This window comes from Suncus etruscus, chromosome 9, assembly GCF_024139225.1.
Source record: "Suncus etruscus isolate mSunEtr1 chromosome 9, mSunEtr1.pri.cur, whole genome shotgun sequence".
Classification (NCBI taxonomy): domain Eukaryota; kingdom Metazoa; phylum Chordata; class Mammalia; order Eulipotyphla; family Soricidae; genus Suncus; species Suncus etruscus.
The window spans coordinates 2,782,191-2,808,342 of NC_064856.1; the positions used below are offsets into that span (position 1 = coordinate 2,782,191).

Genomic DNA, 26,152 nt, shown 5'->3' on the forward strand with positions numbered 1-26,152 from the left:
CACCCCCATCACCATTGATGAAATTAAAACAGTAATCAAATGTCTGCCGAAAAACAAAAGCCCAGGTCCAGATGGATTCACTAATGAATTCTATCAAACTTTCCAAGAGGAACTACTGCCAATCTTGGCAAGACTCTTTCATGAAATTGAACAAACAGAAACACTTCCAAATAGCTTTTATGAAGCCAACATCACCTTGATACCTAAACCAGACAGAGACGCTACCAAAAAAGAAAATTACAGACCAATATCACTGATGAATGCAGATGCAAAGATCCTCAACAAAATCCTGGCAAATAGGATTCAATGCCTCATTAAGAAGATCATCCACTACGATCAAGTAGGTTTCATCCCAGGAATGCAAGGCTGGTTTAACATCCGTAAATCTATCAACATAATACACAACATCAATAACAAGAAAAATAAAAACCACATGATCATATCAATAGATGCAGAGAAAGCATTTGACAAGGTCCAACACCCATTCTTGATCAAAACTCTCAGCAAGATGGGAATGGAGGGAACCTTTCTCAATATAGTGAAGGCCATCTACCACAAGCCAGTGGCAAATATTATCCTCAATGGAGAAAAACTGAAAGCCTTCCCTCTAAATTCTGGCACAAGACAAGGCTGTCCTCTCTCACCACTCCTATTCAACATAGCACTGGAAGTACTTGCTATAGCGATTAGGCAAGAAAAGGATATCAAGGGAATCCAGATAGGAAAGGAAGAAGTCAAGCTCTCACTGTTTGCAGATGACATGATACTCTACTTAGAAAACCCTAAAGACTCTATCAAAAAGCTTCTAGAAACAATAGACTCATATAGCAAGGTGGCAGGCTACAAAATTAACACACAAAAATCAATGGCCTTTCTATACACCAACAGTAATAAAGAAGAAATGGACATTAAGAAAACAACCCCATTCACAATAGTACCACACAAACTCAAATATCTTGGAATCAACTTGACTAAATATGTGAAGGACCTATACAAAGAAAACTATAAAACTCTGCTCCAAGAAATAAGAGAGGACACACGGAAATGGAAACACATACCCTGCTCATGGATTGGCAGGATTAACATCATCAAAATGTCAATACTCCCCAAGGCATTATACAGATTTAATGCCATCCCTCTAAAGATACCCATGACATTCTTCAAAGAAGTGGATCAGACACTTTTGAAATTCATTTGGAACAATAAACACCCTCGAATAGCTAAAGCAATCATTGGGAAAAAGAATATGGGAGGAATTACTTTTCCCAACTTTAAACTGTACTACAAAGCAACAGTTATCAAAACAGCATGGTATTGGAATAAGGATAGGTCCTCAGATCAGTGGAATAGGCTTGAATACTCAGAAAATGTTCCCCAGACGTACAACCATCTAATTTTTGATAAAGGAGCAGGAAATCCTAAATGGAGCAGGGAAAGCCTCTTCAACAAGTGGTGTTGGCACAATTGGATAGCCACTTGCAAAAAATTAAACTTAGACCCCCAGCTAACATCATGTACAAAGGTAAAATCCAAATGGATTAAAGACCTCGATATCAGCCCCAAAACCATAAGATATATAGAACAGCACATAGGCAAAACACTACAGGACATTACAGGCATCTTCAAGGAGGAAACTGCACTCTCCAAGCAAGTGAAAGCAGAGATTAACAGATGGGAATATATTAAGCTGAGAAGCTTCTGCACCTCAAAGGAAATAGTGCCCAGGATACAAGAGCCACCCACTGAGTGGGAGAAACTATTCACCCAATACCCATCAGATAAGGGGCTAATCTCCAAAATATACAAGGCACTGACAGAACTTTACAAGAAAAAAACATCTAACCCCATCAAAAAATGGGGAGAAGAAATGAACAGACACTTTGACAAAGAAGAAATACGCATGGCCAAAAGACACATGAAAAAATGTTCCACATCACTAATCATCAGGGAGATGCAAATCAAAACAACGATGAGATACCACCTCACACCCCAGAGAATGGCACACATCACAAAGAATGAGAATAAACAGTGTTGGCGGGGATGTGGAGAGAAAGGAACTCTTATCCACTGCTGGTGGGAATGCTGTCTAGTTCAACCTTTATGGAAAGCGATATGGAGATTCCTCCAAAAACTGGAAATCGAGCTCCCATACGATCCAGCTATACCACTCCTAGGAATATACCCTAGGAACACAAAAATACAATACAAAAACCCCTTCCTTACACCTATATTCATTGCAGCACTATTTACCATAGCAAGACTCTGGAAACAACCAAGATGCCCTTCAACAGATGAATGGCTAAAGAAACTGTGGTACATATACACAATGGAATATTATGCAGCTGTCAGGAGAGATGAAGTCATGAAATTTTCCTATACATGGATGTACATGGAATCTATTATGCTGAGTGAAATAAGTCAGAGAGAGAGAGAAAAACGCAGAATGGTCTCACTCATCTATGGGTTTTAAGAAAAATGAAAGACACCCTTGTAATAATAATTTTCAGACACAAAAGAGAAAAGAGCTGGAAGTTCCAGCTCACCTCAGGAAGCTCACCACAAAGAGTGATGAGTTTAGTTAGAGAAATAACTACATTTTGAACTGTCCTAATATTGAGAATGTATGAGGGAAATGTAGAGCCTGTTTAGGGTACAGGCGGGGGTTGGGTGGGGAGGAGGGTGATTTGGGACTTGGGTGATGGGAATGTTGCACTGGTGATGGGTGGTGTTCCTTTTATGACTGAAACCCAAACACAATCATGTATGTAATCAAGGTGTTTAAATAAAAAAAAAATTAAAAAAAAAAAAGTGTCCATCATCACTTTTGAATCAGAGAAAGCAAATACAAACAATATGAAATATTATATTTCATACCAATGAGAATGACATATATCAAAAATAAATGGTGATAGCAGATGTAGTGAAAAGGGAACACTCATTAACTGTTGGTGGGAATGTCATCTTTGCAGTCTCTATGGAAACTAGTATGGATATTTCTTAGGAAGGAAAGGATAGAGCTTACATATGATCCAAATGATTCCAGTTCTCAGTTTCCATCACATAAACAAACAAAAAAAACAATTCAAAAAGATATATAGTCATTGCAGCACAAAATGCAATAGCCAGTACATGCCAAAAATATCTCAAAAATGAAATGTTGCAATACAGTAAAACACTATGAAGCTATAAGAAAAAGTGAAACATGCAGTTTGCTGCAATATGGATGCAACTGTGGAAATTATATTAAGTAAAAAATCAAGAGTAAAACAAATAATGAATGTTTTATTTAATCTGTGACATATAGAGAAAAACAAATAGATAGTATCATATGATGAAAATCCTTGATCTTGGATTACAAACTCAATCTGTGATTTAGAAATATAGAACTCAAAACCAGGCAGTAGTGGACAAGAACAGACCAAGAGAAGATGTTATATTGAGACAGAGGAGGAATGGTGAGGTCTTGTTATGCTTCTAAGTGATAAATGTTAACATATTTTGGGTTTGTTACATAAACTATAATAAATTAAATAAAATACCTCTTGAAATGCAAATTTAGTGTTTTCAATAATGAGTTTAATTGGATGAATAATAGCACTCCATAAAATTTGTCTTAATTGTACATGGTTTTTATGCTATACCAGAGCACAGAATTACTGTTGATAAACTTTAGAAAGTCATATTTCACATACTTTAGCCTTTAATTTTAGTATTTGAGGTAAAATGAAATCAGAGCATCTTAAAATCTTCTCTATAAGACCAGCCTTGTCTAATCAGAAAAGCCTGTGTCTCCAAGGATTTCTTTTATTTTTTGTAATGAAATTACAAATAGCAATAACAGCCACAATGACAATGAAATTATAGTCACAAATATCTTTTTTTTTAATTTTGGGGCTACACCTGAACTGATCAGGGATTTCTCCTGGCTCTATACTCAGAAATCACTACTGGCACCATCAGGGGACCGTATGGGATGCTGGAGATAAAACCTGGATTGGCTGCAAGTCCCAAATACCTTAACACAGATACCACTGTATTTATAATTTTTCTCTTAGAATTTCCTTGTTACATATATTATTAGGTAGAGTGTAAGAAGTCCGAGAGGTAGCTTGAACTTTTAAGAGTTGTGAAGTTGCGAAGTTGTGTGAATCCCTGGTTGCCCTTGGTAATCCAGAAAGGTTGTAAGTGAGGAACAAGACTGTTAGAGTGCAGAAGAAATCTCAACATTTTGAGTTTCTGAGGCATTCATGACTGGATCAAGCTAAACTTTGTTTATTCGGAACCAAAGAGAAAATAAGCAGGTGACTGAATACAGAAAGTTGTCCAAATTCTCTCATAAAAGTCATAGCATAAAGCTTCAGGATTTCATTTAGTTAGAACATATATCTAAACATGTAATTCTTTTTCCAAGTTTGTTATGTAAGGTTACAATTTAGCTTCAAAGCACTTATAGAATCATCATATGACTGAAACTAAAAAATGAAAGTTTCTGGAAATAAATTCTATAGCAGCTGAAATAAACTGTATACTCAATCTTGTCATACTTGGTGGTATTTAACAGATTATGTATTTACCCCTTCAACTTCCTAGGTATCTCTCATTATTCAATTTAGGTATTAGCAAAACTTTCCAAATTTTGCTACATCAAAGAAAATGGCAACAGAGGGAATTTCTAAAGGGTCCCCTTTATAATTGGTTCTAAAGGTTAGTTCTACCATGACTTCTCTATCTGTAATGTAAAGCGAAGTCCTAGAAATGTTTGATTATTCTAGTCAAACATATGATTCTCTTCCTAGTGGTAGTCCATAAAGTTATAAACCTTTATGTTTATAAATATAAAACAAAATATAAAAACATATAAATATAAAACAAAAATATATGAAGCAAAACATAGAACTTAAGAAAAATAATGTCTTCAGGGTGCAGTTTTGAGTTGTAGGCACTCCTTGAGTCACCATCAATGAACAAAGATGTAACTAAAACCATAATCCTGAAAGGGATAACCAACACACAATAGTAGAAAGAATTAAAATTCTACAATAGTAGAATAGTAGGGTTGCTTATTTGACCCAGATGTACATGGGTTGGGGGAACATATATTTGTCCAATTATGTCATTACTTATTGGATAAAAAAACTGAAGAAAAGAATCTTAGCATTTAGATACCACCTTCACTCATTTCACTCTCTAAATTGATATAATACTTATGTTCAGTGAACAAACTAGCTCTTCAAATATCACAATAGAAATAAATCCTTCCCAAGTTTCCTTGACCATCTATATTGATTACAAATATAGAGCTGACTGTGCTCTCTTCTATTTGACTTAGTAATTCCATGGAATTTATTAATATATGCCATTCTATATTCTTCTGGCTTATTAGCTTTGGTATGGTTCCCTTTGGTCTGTATTCCTTCCCTAATGTCCAGTCCTTTCCTATACCAGAGTACAAGGCCACTTATTCTGTCTCATGATGCCTGGTCCAGTGTGTGACTTCTGAATTCTTGTCACTGGGTCTCTCAAAGCCTTTACCCCAGTGATTATCTTACATTTCCACTTTCCTTAGTCCAGTTCTATGACACATGCACATGGGAAAGAGCACCTTGTGTTCTCTCCCTGTACCTGGGTCTCTCTTATCTGTATCTCAGCAATTCCCATCATCCTAACCTTCCCGTCTTAAGCCACAGTCAAAGTGCTTGTTGATACATTAAAGAAACTTGTCCCTGCCTGAGAGACAGAGCCCTAACTGAATCTGAACTTTCCTGAGCAGCTGAGCCTGGCCTGTATTCTTCCCCTATTCAGTCCTCTGAGGCTTAATTTTGCTCAATCATCTGTAAAGGCCCATGAGCCCTACTGGATCATATAGAATATAATATATCCTCTCATATATATGGCACTCCATCTCCAGAATCCTGGACAGACATTCTTCTCCAATGGGCATGAGTCATTCTCCAGGATAGACCATATGCTGGTCCATAAAACATATCCCCATAAAATCAAGAGGATAAAAATCATGCAGACTTCCTTCACTAATCACAAGGCACTGAACTCAGATGTGAACTACAAAGGGACACAAAAGAAAAAAATTTAACACCTGGAAATTTAACAGCTTACTACTGAACAACCAGTGGGTCAGAGATGAAATCAAAGAGGAAATCAAAATTCCTTTCAGAATTTATGGGACACAGCAAAAGCGGTACTGAAAAGAAAATTTATTGCTTTGCAAACACACATCAGGAAGGAAGAAGGGGCCTACATGAAAAGCTTAATGACATAGCTTATAAAATTAGATTAACAAATGGAACCAAAAATAGGTAGGCAGAAGGAAATAACAAATCTTAGAGCAGAAATCAATGATCTTGCCCCAAACAAAAGCTCAGGCCCAGACGGATTCACTATTGAATTCTTTCAAATATTTAATGAGGAAATTCTACCTATTTTTTAGGCTCTTTCATAAAATTTAAGAAACAGGAACACTCTCAAATAGTTTTTATGAATCTAACAACACCCTGATATCAAAACCAGATCGAAAAGAAGAAAATTACAGACCAATATCCCAAAGGAGCACAGATGCAAAAATCCTCAACAAAATTCTGGCAAATAGAATTCAATGCCTCATCAAGATGGGGAGAAGAGAGATTTGGGACATTGGTGATGGGAATGTTGCACTGGTGATGGGGGTGTTCTTTACATGACTGAAACCCATCCACAATCATGTTTGAATCAAGGTGTTTAAATAAAATATTATTTAAAAAAAGAGACTTATTCACCACGACCAAGTAGGTTTCATCCCAGGAATACAAGGATGGTTTACCATATGTAAATCAATCAACACAATACACCCTATTAACAAAAATAAAAATAAAAATCATATGATCATAACAATAGATGCAGAGAAAGATTTAGATAAGGTTCAACACCCATTCTTGATAAAAAAAATAAAATTAAGATGGGAATGAAAGGAATTTTTCTAAATATAGTCAAGGCCATCTACCACAATCCAATAGTAAACATTATTATCAATGGAGATAAACTAAAAGACTTTCCTCTAAAACCTGGTACAAGATAAGGCTGCTCTCTCTCACCACTCCTATTCAACATAGTACTGGAAGTACTTGACCTAGCAATTAGGCAAGAAAAATATATCAAGGGCATCCAGATAGGTAAGGAAGAAGTCAAGCTCTCACTGTTTGCAGATGACATGATATATCTAGAAAACCTTGCCAAAAAGCTTCCAGAAACAATAGACACATATAGCAAAGTGGCAGGCTACAAAATTAACACAAAAAGTCAATGGTCTTCTTATACACCAATAATTATAGACAAGAAATGGACATTAAAAAAACAATCCCGGGGCCGGGCGGTGGCGCTGGAGGTAAGGTGCCTGCCTTGCCTGCGCTAGCCTAGGACGGACCTCGGTTCGATCCCCTGGCGTCCCATATGGTCCCCCAAGCCAGGAGCGACTTCTGAGCGCATAGCCAGGAGTAACCCCTGAGCGAACTGGGTGTGGCCCAAAAAAAAAAAAAACAATCCCATTCACATTAGTGTCCCATAAACTCAAATATATTGGAGTCAACTTAACTCAGTGGGTCTCTGTATGTCTCTGGAGCTGAGAGTTGCTGTGTCCTGCTTCAAACCCCGCTTCAAAAAGCTATGCATTGCAAAACATGCTCATTGTAGACATTAATCCAGATATCACCTTTGATTAAAAAATCAGCTCAAATTATTTTATATATTTTTGTTTTGCAGGTTAAAATTTTTTTAATAAAATACTATTTACAGTTGCACGGGGGGTTCAAAAAATTTCTCTTCTTCCTGTAGGCCATGACAGAAAATAATTGAGAAGCACTGTCTTAACTAAAGAGGTGAGAACCTGTACAAAGAAATCTACAAAAGCCTGCTTCAAGAAATAAGAGATAGCACAAGGAAATGGAGACACATACCTTGCTCATGGATCAGCAGGATTATTATCATTAAAATGGCAATACTCCCCCAAAGCATTGTAGAGATTTCATTCAATCTCTCTAAAGATACCCATGACATTCTTCAAAGATTTGGACCAAACACTCCTGAAATTCATTTGGAACAATAAAGACCCATGAATAGCTAAAGCAATCTTTGGGAAAAGGAATATGGTGGCATTACTTTTGCCAATTTTAAACTGTTTTACAAAGCAATAGCTATCAAAACAGCATGGTATTGAAATAAAGAGATATCCTCAGATCAATGGAATAGACTTGATTATTCAGAGTATGTTCCCCAGATATACAATCAGCTAATCTTTGATAAAGGGGCAAAAAATCCAAGATGGAGCAAGAAAAGCCTCTTCAATAAGTGGTGTTGGCACAACTGGTTAGCCACTTGCAAAAAACCGAACTCAGTTAGTACCATGCACAAAGACAAAATCCTAATAGATTAAAGACCTTGATATCAGACCTGAAACCATAAAATATATAGAATAACACATAAGTAAAACACTCTATGACATTGAGACTAAAGGCATCTTCAAGGAGAAAACAGCACTCTCCAAACAAGTGGAAGCAGAGATAAACAGATGGGATTATATTAAGCTATATATATATACGTATATATATATATATACGTATATATATAAAATATATTAAGCTATATATATTATATATTAAGCTACTATATATAAGCTGAGAATGAATGTGCAAGAACAGTCAAGTATAAGCTACCAGTTTCTACAAGCTGGTAAACAAATATACTCATAAAATGAAATGTTTTCTTTATTTTTTTCTAAAATAATGGGGAGAAATGAACAGACACTTCTTCCAAGAAGAAATACAAATTGCCAAAAGACACATGAAAAAAATGGTCCACATCCACACCATACTATGCAGCTGTCAGGAGAGAAGAAGTCATGAAATTTTCCTATACATGGATGTACATGGAATCTATTATGCTGAGTGAAATAAGTCAGAAGGAGGGAGATAGACACTATTATGTCTCACTTATCCATGAGTTTTAAGAAAAAATAAAGTCATTATTGTAATAAGGCCCAGAAACAATAGATTTAAGGCTGGAAGGGCCGGAAGGACCGGCTCACAATTTGAAGCTCTCCACACAGAGGGGTGAATGCTGTTAGAGAAATAACTACACTAACAACTAACATGACAATGTTAAAAAATGAAAGAAGTAGAATGTATGTCTAAAGTACATGCAGGGGTGGGGAAAGTGAAGGGGCATTGGTGGTTGGAATATTGCACTGGTAAATGGGGTATTCTGTTTATTACTGACTCCCAATTACAAACATGCTTGTAATCATGGTGCTTAAATAAAGATTTTATATATTAAAAAAACTATCTGATATGCATAATTTAGTAGCAAAAATAATAATGATAATGGTTATCATTATCATCATCAGATGAACTATTATCAGATTACTGGGCATATTTCATTTATAGAAATGTTATGAAAGATAATTTTTAATAATGAAGAAAAATAGAATTTGTTGAACAAAATTTATTTAGACTTGAGGGCAGAGAAAGAGAAATGCATGGTCTAGAGAGAGAACAATCTTCTCTGGAGTGAAAAAGAACCAACACTATATTCAAAGGAGAACATGGGCTGGAAGAGAAAGCTGCGAGCAAAGAGTCATAGAGACAAGCAAGCATGATAGAAGCTCAAAAATGAATATCAGTTTGAGAAGGAAAGCCTGAGAAAAGTAAATTTTAATTTATATTTTCTTTTTTTTGTTTGTTTTTGTTTTTGTTTTTGGGCCACACCCAGCGGTGCTCAGGGGTTATTCCTGGCTGTCTGCTCAGAAATAGCTCCTGGCAGGCACGGGGGACCATATGGGACACCAGGATTCGAACCAACCACCTTTGGTCCTGGATTGGCTGCTTGCAAGGCAAACGCCGCTGTGCTATCTCTCTGGGCCCATTAATTTATATTTTCAATGGAGTAAGTTGAAGACAAAAGGTGAGTTACCAATTTAAAGCCCTAAGAGTAATCTGGGTTCCAGGTCAGGGCAAAATAGAGACAGATGGTGTTGAGTGCAATTGGGGATGTCGAGCCACATTCTGGCAAGGATGATGAAAATACAGGGTTTGTCTCTACTGTAGTTAGTTTCAATCTATGCATCCTGAATTAGTTCTAAAAATAAACTGAATGTGATAAAGTAAAAGTGTTCTCCCCACGATTTACTTATCTCATGAAAAAAAATGTGTTAACTTTATTTTTCTGTTAAGAGAAGCTGGATCAGGGGCCCGCGACGTGGCGCTACAGGTAAGGTGTGTGCCTTGCAAGCGCTAGCCAACGAAGGACCTCGGTTCGATCCCCCCCCCACCCCACCCCCGTGTCCCATATGGTCCATTTCTGAGTGCTTAGTCAGGAGTAACCACTGAGCATCAAACGGCCCGAAAAACGAGAGAGAGAGAGAGAGAGAGAGAGAGAGAGAGAGAGAGAGAGAGAGAGAGAGAGAGAGAGAGAGAGAGAGAGAGAAAAGCGAGAGAGAAAAGCGAGAGAGAAAAGCGAGAGAGAAAAGCGAGAGAGAAAAGCGAGAGAGAAAAGCGAGAGAGAGAAAAGCGAGAGAGAGAAAAGCGAGAGAGAGAAAGCGAGAGAGAGAAAGCGAGAGAGAAAAGCTGGAACAAGTGGAAGCAGAGATAAACTGATGGGAATATATTAAGCTGAGAAGCTTCTGCACCTCAAAGGAAACAATGCCCAGGATACAAGAGCCACCCACTGAATGGGAGAAACTATTTACCCAACACCCATCAGATAAATGGCTAATATTCAAAATATACAAGGCACTGACAGAACTTTACAAGGAAAAAAAAATCTAATCCCATCCAAAAAATGGGGAGAAGAAATGGACAGACACTTTGACAAAAAAGAAATACAAATGGCCAAAAGGCACATGAAAAAATATTCTGCATTTCATTAGGGAGATGCAAATCAAAACAACTATGAGGTACCATAACACCACAGAGACTGGCACACATCACAAAGAATGAGAACAAGCAGTGCTAGTGGGGATGTGAAGAGAAAGGAACTCTTATCCACTGCTGGTGGGAATGTTGTCTAGTCCAACCTTCATGGATATGGAGATTCCTCCAAAACTGAAAATTGAGTTCCTAGGGGATATACCCTAGGAACACAAAAATACAATACAAAAATCCCTTCCTTATACCTATATTCATTGCAGCACTATTTACAATAGCCAGACTCTGGAAACAACTAAGATGTCCTTCAACAGATGAATGGCTAAAGAAACAGTGGTACATATACACAATGGAATATTATGCAGCCATCAGGAGAGATGAAGTCATAAAATTATCCTATACATGGATGTACATGGAATCTATTATGCTGAGTGAAATAAATCAGAGGGAGAGAGATAGACGCAGAATAGTCTCACTCATCTATGGGGTTTATGAAAAATAAAAGACATTCTTGCAATAATTTTCAGAGACAAAAGAGAGGAGGGCTAGAAGTTTCAGCTCACCACAAAGAGTGATGAGTGCAGTTAGAGAAATTAGTACATTGAGAACTATCATAACAATGTGAATAAATGAGGGACGTGAAAGCCTGTCTAGGGTACAGGCGGGGGGGGGGGTTGGGGAGGAGGGAGATTTCGGACATTGGTGATGGGAATGTTGCATTGGTGAAGGGGGGTGTTCTTTACATGACTGAAACTCAACCACAATAGTGTTTGTAATCAAGGTGTTTAAATAAATATATTAATTTAAAAGAAAAAGAGAGGTTGGAACTAGGCAGGACAAAAGACCTATCTGGCAGAAGTGTGAAAATTAACTATTTGCTTTATGTTTATCAAGGTCTAAAATTATTTTTAATTTTTCTAACATATTTTTAGATTTATATATTTCTAAATTATTTTTGATTTACACTTAAATCTCTGTTAGTAATTATAAGTCTTCCCCTAACATGTTTACTTTCTAACCTATGAGTCTAATTTGTTTTGTTTTGTTTTGTTTTTTGGTTTTTGGGTCACACCCAGCAGTGCTTAGAGGTTACTCCTGGCTCTATGTGCAGAAGTGGCTCCTGGCAGGCTCAGGTGACCATACGGGATGCCGGGATTTGAACCACCATCCTTCTGCATGCAAGGCAAACTCCCTATTTTCATGCTATCTGTCTGGCCCCGAGTCTAATTTGTTAGGTCAATTGTTAAATATGAAGATACACAAATGATACACAAAGGTACAAAAAAGACATGACTTGTACTTGGGTTTTTAAAAACAAATGTAGGTTAATTAAAAACATATATATTGCAGAACACATGCAATCAACATTTTCAAAGTCCATAAAATATATAAAAGTCTCTAACAGCTATGTCTTAAAGAATATTTGTCTATAAATTTACATAATGTCATCAAATAACTGAAATGGAAAAACTGGACAGTGAGTCTTCCAACTAATATGGCCACCAGACATATCTGATGGAGCCAAAGGCTGATTTATAATAACTTGCAGTCCAATATTTGAATGTCACTAGGATGGTTGATAGTCAACTTATCATCCTTCAATTCCAACTCTTAATTAATTATAGCAGAACATGTTGAAATGCTACTCTTGATCCAGTAACTTAACACTTCTTTAAATCACTTCCAAGCACTAGGAAATATTTTCTTTGTTTATGCTTATTACTAATGCAGGACTCATATGGGCTCTGATTTATAAGCTTAGAGAAAGCAGTGCAGATGTTTTAATATCCTGAACCAAATCTATTTGTATGTATATAAATAATAATTAAATGTTCCCTTTTCAATGATCTTTATTTGCATATTAATTTTCATATTAAACTTGTCAACTTACCATATAAACACATTGAATTACTTCACAAACACAACAACATCATAGTTTGTGAATACTGCTGGTTTATTTACTACTTAATCAGTTTCTTTTTCAATCCTGGAGCTAGTATATTGCATATATTTTTATATATATTGCCATTTTAATTTTGGTAATATAATTTAATATTTTTATTCTCTATTGCAAAAAATACCTTTACTACTAAAATATTTGTATGCAAATGCAAAAACCAAGATACCAGGAAAAAAATATCCACTAAATGGCAATATGCTCTTCTTTGACGTCCCAGCTGCTCAATCCCTCACCCAGCTATCACAGCTCTCTCTGTTCCTACAGTTTTCATTGTATTAAGTCAACTTGTTGAAGTGTTTTTGTGTGAAAGCTCTTAATAATAACACCTAACTCTGATTCGGCACTTACCTTTTACAAAATATCTCACATTTGCGAGCTTATTTACACTCCAATATGATGTTGAGTGGATACCACAAAGTTTTATTACATAACATGAAAAAAACTTTGCCCCAACAAGATTAATCAATATATATATTGGGGATCACACTTGGCAGTGCTCAGGGGTTACTCCTGGATCTATACACAGAAATCACTCCTGGCAAGCTCGGGAGCCATATGGGACGTGGGATTCGAACCATCATCCTTCTGCATCAAGGCAAACACCCTATCTCCATGCTATCTCTCTGGCTCCAATTAATATTCTTACGTTAACATGGTTCAATAAGTACAAGATCCATGTTAAAACGCTACTCTCAAACACGGGCTTAGAAATCTTCCACTAGATTTTGCAAGTACGGCATAGCATTCTTAGAAGTTTTCAAAGGGAAGAACAAATGTTGTTACATTTATAAGTGTACTGTCACATTGGTCTATCAGAGAAAATATTCCTTAGTGGTTCCTGAACATTATGTAAAGAAGGCAAATTGAACATTATGTAAAGAAGGCAAATATGTTCTAGGTCCTTTTTTTTTTTTTTCACCAGATTGCAGCATTCCTTTTTTGGGGGGAGGGGCACACCCGGTGACGCTCAGGGGTTACTCCTGGCTATGAGCTCAGAAATCGCTCCTGGCTTGGGGGACCATATAGGACACAGGGGGATCAAACTTTGGTCCGTCCTAGGCTAGTGCTAGCAAGGCAGAAACCTTACTGCTCTGTGCCACAGCTCCAGCCCCTGACATTCTTTTCGTGATCTGGACCTTGGCTCCCAAAGGGCTTCTAAGACCTTTACTTTGATTACATCGCTTTCAATTTCTAACATAAAGACTAACTCAGAAGTGTGCCCATAAAAATGATTTCTGGTGAAATAAGTCCACACTATGTATTAGTGTCTAAAATGTCACCTGATTTCAATCCATCCACAATCCAACCCTATAGACAATATTCCTAATAAAGCTTGAAAGTTATTTACTCTTCAAAATCTTATGAGAAGATTGGATTGGACACTTCTCCAAAGGGCAAATACAAACAAAATATAAAACAAAAATGAGTAATTTTTATTTGTCAAGATAAATACAAATAATGAGCTCTGAGTTCACAGGTGCTTGAATGATCTGTGTGATCTAGGCCAGGAACAATCTTTGTTGGTGTACAAGAGAAAGAGATATTTGTATAGTGCTAATAGGGATGTACAGAGTTTCAACCTCTGTAGAAAAGTACATGCATAGGGCTGGAGAGATAGCATGGAGGCAGGGTGTTTGCCTTGCATGCATAAAGACGGTGGTTTGAATTCCAACATTTCATATGGTCCCCTGAGCTTGCCAGGAGTGATTTCTGAGCATAGAGTCTGGAGAAACCCTGAGCGCTGCCGGGTGTGACCCAAAAACCAAAAACAAGAAAAAAAAAAAAAGAAAAGTACATATATATTCATTAAAAATAGAATTATCAGCTGAATCAGAATACTAATAATATTATGAATATAATATAAAACATAAATTAGAAAAGCTATTTTTATTCCTTTTTCACAGCAATATTCACAATAGCAATGACAGAAATACTCAAGTATTAATCATTCAAGGATTAGGTTAAAAAGTGGTATTTATTCCTATTGTTGTATTTGCTTATTTGGGAACCATACTCCACTGTACTTGGGACATACCCTGGTTTCTGAGTTCAGGTATTAATCCTGGTGGGGTTCAGGTAGCCATATGCATTGCCAGAGATTAAATCCAGGTCAGTCACGAGCAAGGTAAGTGCCCTACCAGATTTTGTTCTTTCTAGTCCCCAGAGTGCTATAGATACTTAATGAACTACCATTCAGCTGTTATATTTTCAAATGATGAGATCTTGCTTTATATAACAACATTTATGGAATTTGAGGTAAAATATAATAACCGTATGGTATCTCTTCTTTGGGGCATATAAATAATTAAAGCAAACAAAAATACTCAGAATGTGTGAAAAAATATGGTGGTCACCAGATGGGAGGTGGGAGAATAGGGTTGAGAGGGTCAAATAAAGAGTGGAAATAACACTAGAACTAGAGGTGGGTGTGGTGAAGCATATTCACTTATTATAGCATGAAGCTATAATCCAACACATAAATCAAGTTTGAGTGAACTTAATGCTCAAAAATAAGCATCCTGACTAAATAAATGATTAAATGAAGCAAGAGTAGCATCTTAGCTTCCTTGAGATATAAAATTCTGATATATATAGCTGATATATACATATATAATATATAATAAAACCTATATTTCTTTTGTAATTTATTTAAAACATGCTAACTTACTTGAACTTTCAAATCCTTTTCATTATATAAAAAGAGCAAAGAATAGAGCCTCACAATTTTGTTCCAAAGAACCAAAGTACAAGTTCAAGTTCAGTTAGCTCTGAGAATAATATAAAATAATTAGTATATAAAAAGTTAAAGCAATTTCAGACACTTCCATGTAGCTCAATAAATAAAATCTCCTAATTCCTTCAAGATTTCTAACACAAAAATAACACCCAAGGCCCAGAAAGATTGTGCAGAGCTTAAGGTATTGCTTTGCCTGCTTCATAGATAGTTCTCTCCCCTTCACAATATATGTCTCCAGAACACTGAGAGGAGTAACTCCTGAGTAAAGAGCCAAGAGTATCTCCTGCGCATTGTCAGGTATGGCTAAATGATTACTCTTGCAAATAAAAAAAAAACACTTGATAAATACTTTCTAGATATTGGACAGAGACTATCATATTCTATCTTGTAATGAAATTATTTGTATGTCTTTTCCTCTCTAAATGATTCTATTTGAGAGGGAAGACTTTATCTTGATTTTCTTCCATTTCATTGTGATTCTTAAATTGGGGAATATGTATTTGGTTAGAATGTCTGTAATGATTACATCAGGAATGTGTTAGAATAAAGAAGCATTCCGTCAGGTTCTTTGATTTATCTCTCCACACCCAGGAAATCCTTGTCATAGCTGCAGAGCTGGATGCAAAACATTTTAGACTCTCTTAAACAAGGTAAATATTGTTTGCTTAGAAAAGAGCATGTGGCTGGGGGATTTTGATGTCCCAGAAGTTAGTGCGGAACAAACAGATATTAGTCACTCTGTCTGATGACTTATTTTATGTAGAGCAGGCTGGCAGGGCCTAAGGATTAACACTTCTTAAGTATATTTTTAAATGGTAACTGTTGTTGAAAACTTAGCTTTGTGTTCTCTACTGGCTTCTGGAGTTTTCCCCAGGACTAAACTCTAATTACCCTCTCTGGCAACCTGAAGAGCCAAATGTTACTGGCTTGACTTATTTTATCATTCATTTAAACTTTGTGTACTGAATCAAGTCTTTTGGAGCCAACTTCGGGAGAAATTCCAAGGAAGACAAATAGCACATTCATGAGAAGAACTTTGGCATTTGATAGTAGATGAGAAGGTAGAATTTGTCAATCACCGCAGTTAAAAGTTCCCTTTTAAAACAATATTATCCTTACTCTGCAGGTTACTTTGCTATTACAATCTCACTTCTAGGGAACACAGCAGTTCAGAGTTAAGACGACTTTTTAGAAACTCTATTATAAATCAATGAAATTGTGAGCTCCTTTCAGCTTTCTCACATCTATCATCTATCACTATGGTTTATTGTTTTAAACTCTGTTTAATGTTAGGTAGAGGGTTCATATCTCACCTGATGGCTTCCTGTGGTCATGGGTTCATTTCCCAAAAAAAGCTGATGATCTCAGTATTCAATTTGTTTCCATTCCATTAGCTGTTGTGAAACAACTATTAATGGAACTAAACTCTAGATAATGCAGACATTAGGAAGTAAAAGCCATTGCTTTATGGTCTTTCTACAGCTCAGTACAACCTGGTCACCATGTGCTTCTCACTAAGGCATGATTCCTTCTGATCCTTGCTGAGCTAGGGAAGGTGTATTTATTAGTCAGCGATTGTTAATGCTCAGTTCTGATGGTAGATTGCATCTAGGAGAAAGCGGCTGTTACCTGATTTTCCCCATAGCTCATATGAATTGGGAAGATAACTCTGGAAAGTGATGTCTGACGAGAGAAGAGATTTTTTTTTCACAGAACATAGACTGCGGGGTTAATTGGGCTACCAAGCTGGCTTTTGAGACAGGAATTGGAATTGGACTTTGTCCTTTACTATTTATATCCTTTTCCTGACTGGCTCTTTTCTGAACAAAGGCATTTTCAACTGTGACTAGACATGGTTGTCACTTTCTGGCTAAAGCTATGCTTCTGAGGCAGGCAGCTTCTGAGATCACTGAAAGAAAGTCTAAAGAAGAAAAAAAGGACTCCCAGGCCAGGCATTTTTTTCTCCTCAAACTCAATTTCTCTAGAAAAGGAAGAAAGGCGAAAAGGAAAGGAAAGCAAAGGAAGTTAGCAAGTCAATGAGTAAATATGTTATCTTAATGGCTACCTTGAAGCATTGCCTTTTATATTTATAACCAATCTCAAATATTTCTGAAAAGTCTACAGAGTCACAAAACATGGGTGAAGAGGAGCTTGAAATGTACTTATTGGGGATAATGTCATTCTCCTGTGATCTACCATAAAGTCTGAAAGTCAATAAGAGTAACTTAACAGAGATCCTGATCAATAAAGCTCTAGAATGACTTTACAGCAGCTTTCTCCGTGTGGAAATTTAATTAAGGCATAAAAAGAATTGGTTTTGTCATCTGTCTTTGTCTTTGGGAAAAAATCCATCTTGTTTGAGTTGACTTTCTTTCATGCATTTCTATTCTTTTATTTCTTGGATTACAATAAGAAATTACTACTTCTAATCCATATAAAATATTTAAATATTTAATTGTGAAGCAGATCGTTAAAGCAGTCAATTCTTTTTTGTACATGATTAGTTTTTAAGCAGAACCTCCTGAATCTCCTGTGGTTTTTTCAGAAGTACCTGCAGAGATGGGGATGTGGCAGGAGAGAAAGCTGCACTAATTCAAGTGGCCGTCTGTTCAACAAAACTAGTGATTTTAAAGTCTCTTCCCAAATATTAACCTTTCTTGTGAGCAATTGTATGAAGAAATTAACACCAATTCAATGGTTGCCAGATCAAGGACTCCTTTGGAAATCAGTGCGAAGGAAATGAAACTCTAGATTTTATGTAGTCAGGCTATGATTCAGGAAACTGCCCATGGGATGGACTTTCACTTATAGTCCCATCCACATTGAGATCTAATTTGGTGTGAATCCCAATTATCACTTTGTTAGCTCAGGTTAACAAAGATTTCATGGGCAACAATTAAAAGCACGTTTTCTTATCATTAGTAAGTTATTTAATTATTTCAAACAATCTTTCAGGGAATTGTTTCAAAGATGAGAAAATTAGTGGGAACAATTGGTCAAAGAGGTTAAATAGCTTTTAAGATAATGTAAAAAGTAAGTATAGATTGTTTTTTGACTCCATTTTGGAGAAATCCATTTAGTTTTTCTCTCAGAGTGACCACTCCGTCTTTTCTAGAAAAGGCGCTGCATGTGATAGGATTAGATATTATATGTATTAGGATTAGGTATATGACTTCTTACTGGAAGTAAAGAGCCAAGTGACCTAAGTCTGTGCATTTACTATATTTCATCTTTGAGGCAATTACACCTTAAATTCAGGTCAGGAAAGGCCTTGGTACCTTAAAATAGGTTCAGTTTTCTGAGAATTTTTTGGAACAGAGAGTGAAAAAAAATCCCAATATACTAAGATTTCTGGGATATTAACTTGGAGTTACTTCTGGCTTTTTTGCTTGTGCTAGAATTACAGCTAGTGCAATAAAATAATTAAATAATAAAGTATAATTCTTTATTACCTATTATTCCTTATGTTATCTTACCTTTTATTCCTGCACCCCAATTTCTCCTCAAATAATCATAGCTCCATGAGCAATGTTCACTGGTTAATAGTTTTTATTTTGTTATCTATGTTTCATTATTTGTGTATCATTATACTGTACTCTTTGGAAAACTAATCAAATTATCATCTTTTTCTTTTACTTGTTAAAAGGGCCATATATGTCTATCTATGATCAGAGTTGGGTTTACACATACTTATCTGTGCTCAGGGAGCAATCCTGTTGGAGCTCAGTGGACCAAAATCTTTGTATATGGTGTCTTCATAATACTCCTTCAAATAATTTACTGAATATCCTTATGTTAGTCTGAAAATGAGACTTTTTTCATAGTGGGGGGGGGCACACCTGGCAATGACAGGGTTACTCTTGGTTCTGCAATTAGGTAACACTTCTAGTGGTGTTCAGGGGACTAAATGTGTGGTGCCTATGATAAACTGGGGTCAGCTGTATGGAAGGTAAGTGCCATACACCCTGTACTATCTGGCTGAATGTTTTTAATTAATAACAGTTTTAACCGAAACATAGTGAGATATACTGATGTTCATGACTAGGTTCCAGTCATAGAATGTTTCAACACTCATTCATTTATCAGTGCACATTTCTAGTCACAATGCCACTATTTTCCCTCCTGCTTCTCCTCTTCATCCCATCCCAATATGGCAGACATTTTTCTTCTCTTTGTCTCTCTCTAGCTCTCTTTCTCTTTCTCTTCTTTGTAGGCATTATGGTCTGCAACATTGCTCTCGAAAGGGTGCCATTCAGATCTCTTTACCTCCTTCCAGCACTCAGTTCTGCATTCTCCACTCTATGTGGCAAGTTTAGTACCATAGATTAGTCTTCTTGGCTCTTTTAATATTGTATTTAGGTGCTAAAAATACACTACCTTTGTTCCTTTTTAAATACTTTACAGAGTTCAGTCTTTCTATTCTATCCCTCTTTTTAAGACTCATTTTACTTAGTATAATTTTCTTCACATTTATCCATATGTAAGCAAATTTCATGATCTTATTTTCTAACAGTTGCATAATATTCCATTGTGTAGATGTACCTCATTTTTTTAGCCACTCATCTGTTCTTGTGCACTTGGGAAGCTTCAAGATTCTGCCTATTGTGGATAGTGCTATAATTCATATAGTAGTGCAGAGGGTTTTTCAGCACTGTTTCTGGGCTCCTTAGGGTTTATTTCTAGGAGTGGTACTGCTGGGTCACATGGAAGCTCAATTTCTATTTTTTGTGGAATATCCATATTGTTTTCCCAAAAGGCTGGACCAGTCTACACTCCATCAGCAGTGAAAGAGAGTCCCTTCCCCCCACATTCACATCAGCACTGGTTGTTCTTGTTTGTGATGTGTGCCAGTCTCTGTGATGTGAAGTGTTATCACATTGCTGTTTTGATTTGCATTGCCCTAATTAGTAATTATGCGGAGCATTTTTCTGTGTCTTTTGGCTACATATATGTCTTCTTTGAGAAAATTTCTGTCCATCTCTTCTCCCCATTGTTTTGATGAAGATGGATAACTTTTTTTCTTGTTAAGCTCTACCAGTGAGTCATATAACTTAGTCATTAACACTTTATCATGTGGGTATAGGATGAATAATTTCTCCTAATCTATGGACAGTCTTTTTATGCTGGTCACCATTTCCTTTGAAGTGAAGAAGCTGTCTCAGGATATTAAAATCTATTCCATTAATCATAGAGTCTCTTTTTTCCAATACTATGCTTTATAGTACAGTTTGAAGTAGGTAAGAGTGATGCTGTCTTCTTTTTCTCAAGGATTACTTTAGATATATATGGACATTTATTATTCCATATGACTTTCAGGTGTGTTTGATCTACTTCTCTGAAAATTGTCATGGCTATCCTTTTAGATATTGTATTAAATGTGTACAATGCTAGAGGAATTATTGTCTTTTCACTTATCTTAATTTTCCTGATCCATGAACAGGGAATGAGTTTTCTTTGTCCTCTTTTATTTCTTAATTTGTAGTTATATTTGTATGATTTTTTTTTCATCATTTTAGTTAAGTTTATTCCAAGGTACTATTTTCTATATAGCACAATTGTGTATAAGTGGTCCATTAAGTGAGTGGTGCTCATTGTCATGTGGTTCCCAAGAATTGAACCCAGGGCCTTCTACATGCTAATCATGTGCAGTACCACTTGAGGGGGCTCCCTGGTCCTTCTAGGTCTATTTGAAGAAAAAATGGCTGATATTCCCAAACACCTGATTCAATATATTTGACATTTTTTAATTTGTAGATGACTTCAACTACAAGATGTTAATTTAATGGCTACTGATCAAATGCTAAAAGGTATTACAATTTCATTTGTATGATTTAATAGCAACAGAGGTTTCTGTATAGCACATCTTACATAATTTTAAGAAGAAAAAATAATATCACGAAATGTCATTTAAAACATTGTAATATTATAAGCTCTTATATTAATTCACTCGTTTTAGAAATATTATTGAATACCTGGTCTTCAAAGAATAAAACATGAACCAATTCAATTGTTTTTCTTGGTTTGCAGTTTGTTTAGCCAAAGGTTAGTCTTCTTTTATATGGCTATTAGCAGGATATAAAAGCTGGTAGTCTATTACCAAAAGTACCAATATAACTTAATTTTCATGCAAGCTTTTTGTTGTTCTTTTTGGGTCAGGGGCTACTCCTGACACTGTACTCAAGTGCACTTTGCAATCATGGGAATTTCGGGGGAACATATGAGATGCTGGGAGGTTGAGTCCAGATTGGACACATGCAAAGCAAGTACCCTAATGGCTAAATTATTACTCCATCTCTTTTTAATTTTTTCTCATTTTGTCTTTTGGACCATAATTAATGGTGTTCATGGGTTACTCATGGCTCTGTTCTCAGAAATCACTCCTGGAGGGCTCAAGGAACCACATACTTTTCTGAGGATTTAACCTGTGTCAACGACATACAAGGCAAATGCCCTACCCATTGTGCTATCGCTCAAATGACCAATTACCAGTTTTTGTTGTTGCTTTCCTTCTGAAGAATTTAAATCATTTGAAAAGAAACTTTTCTTTTTTCTTTTTTATTTATTTACTTTTCTTGTGTTTTGGGCCACACCCGTTTGATGCTCAGGGGTTACTCCTGGCTAAGCGCTCAGAAATTGCCCCTGGCTTGGGGGTACCATATGGGACGCCGGGGGATCGAACTGCGGTCCTTCCTTGGCTAGAGCTTGCAAGGCAGACACCTTACCTCTAGCGCCACCTCGCCGGCCCATTGTTCCCCATTTTTTTCCTTCCCTATCCCCTGTCTGTCTCTGAGACAAGCATTGTATTTCTTCATATATAAAAACATTGCTCCAAGAAATAAAAGATGACACAGGAAATGGAGACATATAGTCTTCTCATGGATTGGGAGGATTAACATCATTAAAATGGCAATACAGAGTGAGAGAGATAGATATAGAATAGTCTCACTCTTATTTGGGATCTAACAACTTCCATATCTTTCTAATATCATCTTTTAGACTAATTATATTTTGTAAAATATATCCAGTAATTATACATTCAGAAAAGCATTCATTCAAAAGGATATATGTACAGAATTATTCATTATAGTACCATGTATAACAGCTAAGATTTGAAATCAACTTTAGATGTTAAATGAGAGATCATAAATATATAAAAAAAATACAATGTAGGTATAAGAAATAATGAAATCATGCACTTCACTGCAATATAGATAGAAGATATCATGTTAAACAAAGTAAGCCAGGAGAAAAAGAATAAATATAGGATGATATAATTTTTGGTGGGCACACTGGTGATGCTCAGGGGTTACTTCTGGCTATGAGCTTAGAAATAGCTGCTGGCTTGGGGGACCATATGGGATGCCAGAAGATCGAACTGCAGTCCTTCCCGGGCTAGTGTGTGTAAGGCAAATGCCCTACCACTTGTGCCACTGCTTCAGCCCCAGGATGATATAATTTATACAGTGGTATTTAGAATAGTTGGATAATGGGCTAAAATGGCTAAAAGGGGGAATGCCTACATAATCCTCAGGATTAGAGTTCAGGGAGGAGAGAAGAAATAGAGTGGTGGGTTGAAGAAGAAGAGACATGAGAAAAAAATAGGTAACAAAAATCAAGGGGATTCAAGAACATCGGTGATATAAATAAGTGACAGAGCTAAATTATCCTACAGAATCAACAACACTGGGATACAATAACGAGATCTAAATTTTAATAACCAAACTTAAATGGGTGACCATCATGATGGTAAATTGGGGCAGGGTGAGGGATAGGAGAGGGAACATGGGAACATTGGTGCAAACAATTTGAAAGTGGTGAGTGGATCATTGTGAAAGTCTAAATTCAACTATGAATAACTTTGTAAATCAGTTGATTAAATAAAATAAAATTAAAATTCTTTTTCATAGCACTCCAGATTTTGTGTATTTCCTTAAGTAAAAAATTCACTGGTGCTGTAAACTAGCATAAGTTTGGTTATAGAGATCTAAAATAATCTGTTCTTGGGGAGGGGCCCCCAAAATCTGTTCTTTTATGAATTTAAAGTAAGTACTTTGTCTGAGAAAGATGCATTTAATCACTAAGCAAGTTTAAAAGAAAAAAGACAGTCATTAAAAATATTATACATTTAAATCAGCATAAAAGATTACAAACCAAATTAAAAAAAAACACACCTCTACTTGAATCAATAACAAATTAAGACAGAAAAAGGAAAGAAGGCAGAAAAAATGAAAGAAACTGACCCAAGTAATCTTTGATGCTGCCAACTACCAGAGCGCAACCTAGTTATACTCAGAAAAAAGAGCTTCTGTCTTGTAGAGCCAAACAGACTGACCTTTTATGGCAAGGCTATTATTGGATTCGTACTTCTCGATCAAAACTTGCACTTGTTCTTGCTTTAAAGGAGGGTAAAGTATTTCATTGAGCCTGGGATCTCGTTGCTTCAGGTTGATAAAATCCATCATCTGATCGACGGTAAGATATGGTTTACTTTTGGCACCACTGAAAAAAGTTAAAAATCCAGAAATTAGAATATTTTTTCTATTAAATTTTATTCATCTATTTGCACTTAGTGGTAGGAAGAAAAACATCCTGTCATACTAGTAAGAGCACTCTGTATTAAATTAGCCCTATTAGAAAGGTCTCAATATACTGCTCACTCATACAAGTGCTGTTTATTTCCACGGGCTATAAATATTTTTTACAATCTCCTCACTATACCCCAAATCCTCAACAATACCAAACTTAAATTCACTGTAGGAACATTGTGTTTTGATTTTAGAGATACACCAATCTATTAATCCCAGAGGTATGAGTAATTTTTATTATGAAACTAATGTCCTGCTTTTATCATATTTTCTCTCTTTTAATTCATTGTTTCAGATGAATTTGTTACTAATCACCAAATAAGGAAATCTTAACGAAGTATGCAACCTATTTGTATATTTTCCTTTCCTTTCCTTTTCTACTTTTCTTTCTTCCTTCTTTCCCTCCCTTTTTTTCTTTTCTTCTTTTAGACCAAACACAGCTTGTGTTTAAAATTACTCCTGGCTTTGTCTTCAGGTGTTACTCTGGGAGTGAATGGGGAAACCATGTGTTGCCAGGAATTAAATCAAGGTTGTCCTAGTGCAAGACAAGCATTTTAAACCCTGTACTCTATTTGGCCCAAATATATATTTTCTTTCAAAGGCTTATTTTTTCTCTTTTCTTTTTCAATTTGGACCATACGTGGTATTGTTCAAAGGCTCCTCATAATTTGTTGCTTTCATTCAAGGAGTAACTCAGGGAAAATCATTTGATGCTAGGGATCAAACATGAGCCTCCTATATGCAAATTATGAACTCTAAGCCACTGAACTATCTTACTGGTCCTCAAGTTATATTTTTAAATACAATTTTTAAGTATGTTGTGAATCAAACAACATTCTAGTTTCAATCTTGTTGACAGCCCAAAGACAAATCCAATGGCATAACCATTTCTGATGTTCAATAAATATTAATGGAAATAAAAAAATCATCAGATGCACTATTCCTAATTTCCTTACAAAGACATCCTTGTTTTGTTTATCAATTTTGAATTGTTCTTCCGTGATCACATGCAATTAAACACAGGAAGAATGGTAAATTGCTGTTTCCTAAACTTTGTCTCAATGTTTTGGTCCTTTCCTTTCTTCTTTTGTAATTTTCAAGTAATATCTCCAGATTTTCCACTTGAAAATAAATACTTTTTGGCCTTAGGGGTTTCTTAGTGATACCAATATTTTATTTTATTAATGCAATTCACAAAGATAAAAACGACTGGTTCCAGTTCGTTGTTCTGCAATATGATTTTATCTCCTCTCATAATATTGGGCCTGTTCATAATCTTCAAGATTTACTGAGCATCCTGAGGATACAAAAACAACTGCTCACAAATACACCCAGTAACAAGTCAAGAAACTTTATATACTCAATAAAAGTAGTTGATTGCACCTCAGCTCAAGGAGTGAGGGGTACAGGATTATCTCCAAACAACCAAGCAGAAGCACTGTATATGGTGTATGAAGAGATCTAATTTCTCCCTGGCTACTTTGAAGACCAGGTGAAATTGAAAAACAAAGTGGATTAAAATGTGTTCTCTTACAATTCAGAAAAGATGTTATCAATTTCAGGTCGAGGGCAGAGGTTGTTCAGAAAAACTCTGTATACTTCTGGAGTGAAATCTTCTTGAGGTATTGAATCATTCTGAAAAATAAAACAACAATCAGTAAATTTTTTCACCCTGTCTTCCTTTCACTGTTTTCATCTTTCAGTCTCTTTTCTTCTTTTTTTTCTTCTTATCCAGGTCAGGGTAAACACTCAGAAAGCATATGAGCTCAAGCCCCAACATTTAGATACAGACTTTGAGGTATGAACATCCTTATTTTCTCTATCTATCTATCTATCTATCTATCTATCTATCTATCTATCTATCTATCTATCTATCTATCTATCTATCTATCTATCTATCTCTATTTATCTATCTATCTATCTATCTATCTCTCTCTCTATCTATCTATCTATCTATCTATAT

At 35.9% G+C, this 26,152-nt stretch overlaps 1 protein-coding gene across 2 annotated transcripts in view; it reads right to left on the reverse strand.

Moving 5' to 3' along the window:
• The window catches only part of PLCB1 (phospholipase C beta 1), a 795,638-nt gene that overhangs the window by 226,178 nt on the left and 543,308 nt on the right, over positions 1 to 26,152 (reverse strand). For both annotated transcript variants that reach the window (XM_049779135.1, XM_049779136.1), the window contains exons 8-9: positions 25,724 to 25,824; positions 23,937 to 24,103 (exon numbers count right to left, since the gene is read on the reverse strand). In XM_049779135.1, coding sequence (XP_049635092.1) covers positions 23,937 to 24,103; positions 25,724 to 25,824 — 268 coding nt within the window. The remainder of the gene's footprint in view (positions 1 to 23,936; positions 24,104 to 25,723; positions 25,825 to 26,152) is intronic.